This window comes from Phyllobates terribilis, unplaced genomic scaffold (assembly GCF_046119375.1).
Source record: "Phyllobates terribilis strain yellow unplaced genomic scaffold, ASM4611937v1 Scaffold_12__6_contigs__length_324123572, whole genome shotgun sequence".
Lineage (NCBI taxonomy): Eukaryota > Metazoa > Chordata > Amphibia > Anura > Dendrobatidae > Phyllobates > Phyllobates terribilis.
This window is the reverse complement of record NW_027362772.1, coordinates 25,695,409-25,702,689: the sequence shown is the minus strand read 5'-3', so window position 1 is coordinate 25,702,689 and position 7,281 is coordinate 25,695,409. Positions and strand designations below refer to the sequence as shown.

The 7,281-nt window shown below is 37.9% G+C and overlaps 1 protein-coding gene across 3 annotated transcripts in view; it reads right to left on the bottom strand.

The window, feature by feature from the left end:
* Nucleotides 1-1,193: 1,193 nt before the first annotated feature.
* LOC141171970 (dual specificity tyrosine-phosphorylation-regulated kinase 1B-like) overlaps nucleotides 1,194-7,281 on the bottom strand; it is a 55,848-nt gene continuing 49,760 nt past the window's right edge. For all 3 annotated transcript variants that reach the window (XM_073655711.1, XM_073655710.1, XM_073655712.1), the window contains exons 8-11: nucleotides 7,086-7,226; nucleotides 6,623-6,926; nucleotides 4,961-5,064; nucleotides 1,194-4,440 (exon numbers count right to left, since the gene is read on the bottom strand). In XM_073655711.1, coding sequence (XP_073511812.1) covers nucleotides 3,928-4,440; nucleotides 4,961-5,064; nucleotides 6,623-6,926; nucleotides 7,086-7,226 — 1,062 coding nt within the window. In that variant the 3' untranslated portion in view covers nucleotides 1,194-3,927. The remainder of the gene's footprint in view (nucleotides 4,441-4,960; nucleotides 5,065-6,622; nucleotides 6,927-7,085; nucleotides 7,227-7,281) is intronic.

Genomic DNA, 7,281 nt, shown 5'->3' with positions numbered 1-7,281 from the left:
TGAAGTGGCCGGCTTACAAAAATTGCCCCAAAAGCGCAGCGACGACTCATCCAAGATGTCACAAAAGACCCCACAACAATATCCAAACAACTGCAGGCCTCACTTGTCTTCGTTAAGGTCAGTGTTCATGACTCTACCATAAGAAAGAGACTGGGCAAAAGTGGCAGCATGGCAGAGTTCCAAGACGAAAATTACTGCTTGGCAAAAAACTCCGTTTTCAAAGAAAACATACTGATGATTGTCAAGACTTTGGGCAGAATACTCAGTGGACTGACGAGACAAAAGTTGAACTTTTTGAAGGGTGTATGTCCCATTACATCTGACACAGCATTTCAGAAAAGGACCATCATACCAATAAAAGTAAAAAGTGGTGGTGGTAGTGTGATGGTCTGGGGCTGTTTTGCTGCTTCAGGACCTGGAAGACTTGATGTGGTAAATTGAATCATGAATTCTGCTGTCTACTAAAAAAATCTTGAAGGAGAATGACCCGCCATCTGTTCATGACCTCAAGCTGAAGAGGAGCACTTGGGTTATGCAGCAGGACAATGATCCAAAACACACCAGCAAGTCCACCTCAGAATGGCTTAAGAACAACAAAATTAACACTTTGGAGTGGCCTAGTCAAAGTCCCCTGACCTTAATCTGATTGAGATGCTGTGGCCGGACCTTAAAAAGGTGGTTCATGCTCATAAACCCTCCAATATGGCATAATTACAACAATTCTGCAAAGATGAGCGTCCAAAATTCCTCCAGAGCGTTGTAAAGACTCATTGCCAGTTATCACAGCTAAGGGCCCAACCAGTTATTAGGTTTAGGGGGGAATCACTATCACACAGGGCCCTGTAGGTTTGGATTTCTTTTTCCCTTAATAATAAAGACCTTCATTTAAAAACTACATTTTTTACTATCTTTATCTAATATTTAAATTTGTTCTGTGATCTGAAACATTTAAGTGTGACAAACATGCAAAAGAATAAGAAATCAGGAAGGGGGCAAATACTTAAATACAGTGGTATTAAACCCTGCAATGGTCACAGTTTACCTGGATTTCTTTCTTCTCCTAGGAAAACCTAAGTGCAACTGATATAATGGCCAATATATATATGGAGCACCTGAAAAGGATTACAGATTATATATATATATATATATATATATATATATATATATAAATAAAATAAATATTGTACAAAGCATTCTTCAATAGAAAAGATAACTTTATCATCCTTAAATGTATGGAGAAACAATACAGTATGTACAAATCCCTTAAAACACAATAATTTAGACAGATCCTTGTGTGACCGACGGCCGCAGACTTGTCCACCGCTGCCCAATGATCGGTATCGATATACAAGTTCTTACCATAGAGGTCGAAGCTTTCGGCTGCAAGATTTGTACAAATCAACACAAATGGACCCGTCCCCTTCCCCCAAAAACGTCCAATAACTAATTATTTTTTTTCCCCCACACACACCAAAAAAGTCCAAAGTAGAGCCTCATTTATTGATCTCTTGTGCAGTACAAATCTGCTCTGTACTTTAACAGCAGGGACTTTAAATTCACATAACAGAAAAAAAAACGACAGTGGGGGGGCTACAAATGCAACCGAGTCATTATTTTTTTGCTTTTGGAAAAGGATAAAATAAAAAATAAGATATCTCCATAAGTTACAGAGCAGAGAAAAAGAGCAAATGAGTTAATAGTTTAAATCCCTTTTTTTTTTTGTTTCACATTAGTAAAAAACCTTGGGGGGAAATGTAGATTATCTTTATATTTATAATCACTTCACAATTAAATCTTTCCAAGCCAGTTCAAGAGGAAAAGAAAAGAAGAGGGGGAATGAATGAAACAAATACTTAAAAGCCCAAAAAAAAAATGATATATAAAATTTAGAGGCTTTTGCTAGAATAAAAGATATAAAAAGCAAAAAATAAAACTATAGTAGAAGGTGTATGGGCAACAGGCATACCAGACAGTACAAAGATTTCCATCTCTTCTCCTATGTACGTTGTTCGATCCTTTGCTACCATCAACCCTTCCGTCGTTACATGGCAGCAAAGTAAAATTAGCTTTTATTTCAATTTTTATTCACCAAAGCATTTTTTCTTGAAGATATATTACAGCACGGCTAATGTGATGCTTCTTGATGCGTTTTTTTTTTTTTTTTTTTTTTTAAAAAAAGATACAATCGACACCAATCCTCTCGATCTTCTGTAGCTGTCTATTACTTTATTTTTAGGATCCTCCAAAATCACCCACAATACTTGAAACAAACATGAATGTGAAAGGCCTTGGAGTCCAAAACAGCAACTACACATGATTCAGAATTTTTTTTTTTAAAGCCCAATTAAAAACACGCAAGAACAGAAAAAGAAAAACATTTAAAAAGACAATCATTTTACATGTCTGATATTTTTTTTTTTTCTTTCATTTTTTTTTTTTTTTTTTCTTTTAAAAATTTATGCCTCAATACCATTCTTTGGTACAATAAATAAAAAAAAATAAAAATAAAAAAAAAGGAAAAATAAAATAAAATCAAAATGGTACATTACTATCCACAGAGATATGAAAAATAAAATAAAAAGAAATTAAAAATAAATAAAAAATAAAAATTAAAAAAAAGGAAAAATAAAATAAAATCAAAACAGTACATTACTATCCACAGAGATATGAAAAATAAAATAAAAAGAAATAAAAAATAAAAATAAAAAAAAAGGAAAAATAAAATAAAATCAAAACAGTACATTACTATCCACAGAGATATGAAAAATAAAATAAAAAGAAATTAAAAATAAATTAAAAAAAAAAAAAGACAGGTTAGTCTTTACATTTTGAAAGCTTTGGAAAAAAATAAAAGTAAAATTAGAAAAACCCTACTGTTACAGCACATAGCGCTGTAAAAGTTTTAATACTGAAGCAAGGGCTTAGCGTCTTACAATAACCCATGAAGATGTGCCATCGCTGGTCACACGGAACTTAAGAGGCCGAGAAGGGGAAATGCAATAAAAATAATAATAATAATGTAGTGTTAAAAACAACAAAAAAAAAAAATCTAGAAGGTAGAAAAAAAAAAAGTGATGATGGGAGAATTAGAGACACTGAAATTCTGTATTAATTGATTATAAAGAAAAAAAAATGGCTCCTAAAAATCTTTCCTGAAACAGCTAAAACTGACTGAGTACGAAGTCATAAATAAAAGACACGGAGGGGGGAACCTTTAGGTTTCTTAGAAAGCAAAAAACTGTTAAAGAGTTTTAGCAGCAATTCCAGTTGAGAGAGTGGAGTTAGCAGCCAAGGTTATTCCAGTGAAGTGCATAAATCTGCACCCTAGCGAGAAGGTTGGTATAAGGTTGGGGAAGGACCCGGTATAGGGTGGGGGGCAACACAGGAGATCTGGATGAATGCTTAAGATGGCAGCGTAGGGCAACTGGCACAGACAGTGTTTTGCAGAGTGACGTTTGGCCTGTAAACGAGTTCACTGACGTGCAAAGTAAGTCTGGATCATCCTGCTTCTTCTGAAGAGGAACTTTTTTTTTTTTTTTTTTTGTTATTTATGATAGAAATGGAAGCATTGGAAATGTCTTGAAGTCTTTGCACAGGTTAAACTTCTACCAGTGTGTCAAAAAAAGCAATAAAAAAAAAAATAAAATAAAAAAAAAAAAAAAAAGAAGAAGAGCAGTCCAATTGAAGTCTGTTTAAAACGGCTTCTCATGGGTCAACACACACTTCACACTCCTCTCGTAGTGATTTTTTTTTAATAAATAAACAATTCACATTAACAGCTACACCTTGACATTTTTTTTTGTTTGATGGTTGTGATAAAAGCCAGCTCACCCTTTTTCCACAACCCCACCCTGCAGCCTGTCAGCCCTCCTCCGAATTCATTTTTTTCTATTATTGGTATGGCTTTAATTTTACATGAAAGAATCATCAAGAGCTTGCTGCTGTACTCTGAGGGACACAAACGCCTAACATCGCACTCTCTTCAGTTTCCGTCCTGTTTCGGATATGAGGTGGTCCAACCATGCTGGATGTGTTGCTAGAGTAGGGGTAATTCAGAGGCACGCCAGAATCGTTATGCCCGCTGACTGTTCTAGTCCGAAAAGCAGAAACCCCTAAGTGTAAGTTTGAGGAGCCAAACGGAGTGCAGTCTAAGCTAGGGTGGTGTGGGTGCAATGAAGAGGAAGACTGGGGGTGTCTGTGTCCCAAGCTCAGCTCCATAGACTCGGGGATTTGCGGAGAAGAGGAGGTGATGAGCTGCCGATGGTAGTGTGGCCGGTTAACATGATGATACAGTGGGTGAGGGTGATGTGGTTCATTTCCATGAAAATGCTGCGGCTGACTGGGAGTAGGCTTGTGAGGTAAGATCTGAGGGTAGGAATCGCTGTTTGTGATGGGAACATCTCCGCCGGCCCACAGTCTTATCTGCTGCTGAGAATGAGTCTGGGGAGAGACCAGAAACACAAGCACATTAAATAAGAATACATACGTCTTGTACCGATCACTTCCATACGTCTCATATATAATCAGTCACACACGGATGTGATTATGACCAGAGCCCGAGTGCTGCAGAAACCAACGGCCCCAGGATAGGAGATTCGTCTCACTGAGAACACGACATTCAGCATAGGATCGCTGCTTACACACTGTTCTTTTGTACTTAGCTCATCAGTGTATGCATTGACCACCAGGTGGCGCTGTACTATGTCAGTATATACATACTGTAAAGGAGACAGCACCAATCCCTTCCTCCCTCCAATGGTCATTATCTGGCTATTCTACACTCACGTGCCAGAAATCTTCCGAACACATCATCTCCAATATGGAAACTCTTCCATATACAGATAAAAAAAATCCACCTTTTGTGGATATATAGAGCAATCTGCAGTATGAAAGTCTTGCACTCATTATCTTTCTCCCATTGTAATGCTAAGACTATGTAGAAACGATCTCAATCTCTTACCTGTGGACTCTGCATCTCATAGTCTGTGTGAGCGACGGCGCTGTTATAGTATCGGTTGCTGTACCGGTAATTGCGGTTATCATTAGAAGAGCCACTTGATCCTCCTGCAGGTAAAGCAGAACATGTATGAGAAGACGGCAAACACCACGTGTCCAGAAACCAGGCTACTTAAGGCAGCTGAAGCCTCGACACAAAAACGGATGGAATAAAAACAAGCAGTCTGAACGAAACCATTGCTCCGGATCTTGAATGATCGATCTGTACATTGTTGCTTGGGAAAACAGGAAGAAATCATCATTGTTTTGTAGTCTGCACTTGTGTGGTCATTGCTGTAACCTGGCACTGGGGTCCTGGCTTAGGACCACCAGGGGCAACACTGGCATAGGCTTTGGGTGGGTTTCCTCTCAAACCCATATCAAGTGTTATACCCGGCTTCTAATATATTTGGATGACATACACTAAAGTGAATGATGCAGCGCTTCAGGGTATGTTAGCGCCACATAAAGTGTTCACGTCATTACTGAACAGTTACAAAACAAACCCGGGCATTCACCTCAAAGAAAAAAATCTCATCTTAGCCTTTCATAAGTGGAGACAAGAGGTGGTGGGACTATGAGAACCGTGGGGGGCCTTGCTACGATCTATAGGAGTCACGGAGACGGTGGCTCAGCGGTCTCTGCAATCCCAGCCACCTCTTGATGTCGCATAAAGAATGGTTCAGATAAGGAGACCCCTCCAAGATTAATGCCTCTGGGGTCAAACATCCCATAAGTAGGTTTGATCACAGAAAAAGCAAGTAAGATTGTGCGCTTCAGAGAAGAGATGGAAAACCCTTGAGATACACATTCACAATCTATGGTCAGTAGTTTTGAGCTTGACATGCCCCAGAGAATTTTTTTTGCTCACGACAGAGGTACAGAGGACCCCACATTCAATAAACATTTACCGTATAAATCATAAAAAAAACGCACACATGGTAATAAGCAACTTTGTAACATCAGAGAAATCAGCTTCTTTCTCCTCCTGGAATGATCTTTCACATCTCAGATCCATGGGAAAAATCTGTACTCCGTGAAGACGTTATTGAGATAGGAGACGACAGTTGGTGCTTTAAAATTCTATGGAGGAGCTAGAGGCGACACAGTCTGCTGCGAGTTCTCCATAGAACTTTATGGTCACCGACTGTCAGTTTTTGAGTAATGGCAAAATCAGTGTTCACTCAAGACAAATTTTACCCATGAAGAGAGTAAAAAAATCAGTCGAGGATGAGAAAGAAGCAAATTTCTCTGATAAAATATATTATAAAGTTTTTTTTATTTTCACGTGTACCATTAAATTTATGAAAGAAAAAAAAACATTTGTTTTTTATGTAAATATATTATATATATTTTTTTACGATTTCATTTTTTTAATTTTTATTTTAAATATATAAAAAATACATATTTTATTCCTTAAAACATATAGGGCTTTTTAACATACATACTCACTTATATAAATATAAGTATGTATATATACACATACACACTAAAGCCCTATATATTTTTTTCATCACACATCTATATCCTCTGTATGGGAAGCCAGGTTGGCGGACAGCCGACACACATTTTGCTATAGCGGTATAATTTGCTGTAGTGCTTTCTGCTGACACAGGCAATACCTCACCTGAGCTGGACACAGAACTAGTTGTACTGGTAGAGTGACTATGGTCCATTGCAGGGCTTGTAGAGTTACTGTTACTTGTATTTGTCCCTTCATCTGTCGTTTTCTTGAAGAAATTGTGCTGGAGCGCATAAAAAGGGGTAATCCTAGTTTTAGGGTCATAATCCAACATCCGTAAAATTAAATCTTTAAATTTGAGATAATCGGATGGCGAATGTCCCTGTTCTCCTCCTCTACGTCCACCAGGACCACCGGTTTCTACACCCAGAACTTCATGGAGCCTACGAGTTCCTGGCACTTTGTAGTCCTAAAAAGAAGAAATAAAAGATTTCAGCTCGTAGATTTGTTTTAGAGCGCGACGCAGGAGAACTCCGTATTTCAAGCCTTGAAACAAGTCAATATTCACCAAAATCGTATGACGGTATCAGATGATCACATCACAAGGAACAGAATTTGATGGTTTTACCTTCTTGATATCTTTATTTTTCTTTACAGTCCACGTTCCTTCAGGAAGTTTGTCAAAGTATTTCCGCGCCTTCGGGGCCTGATCCAACATGTGGTTTGGGGGAGTTCCCAGGACTTCAACTATTTTGTTCATCTGGTCCACCTTTTGTATCACAAGCAGCTTTATTAGTATTACTACTTCACAAATGCAGAACAGC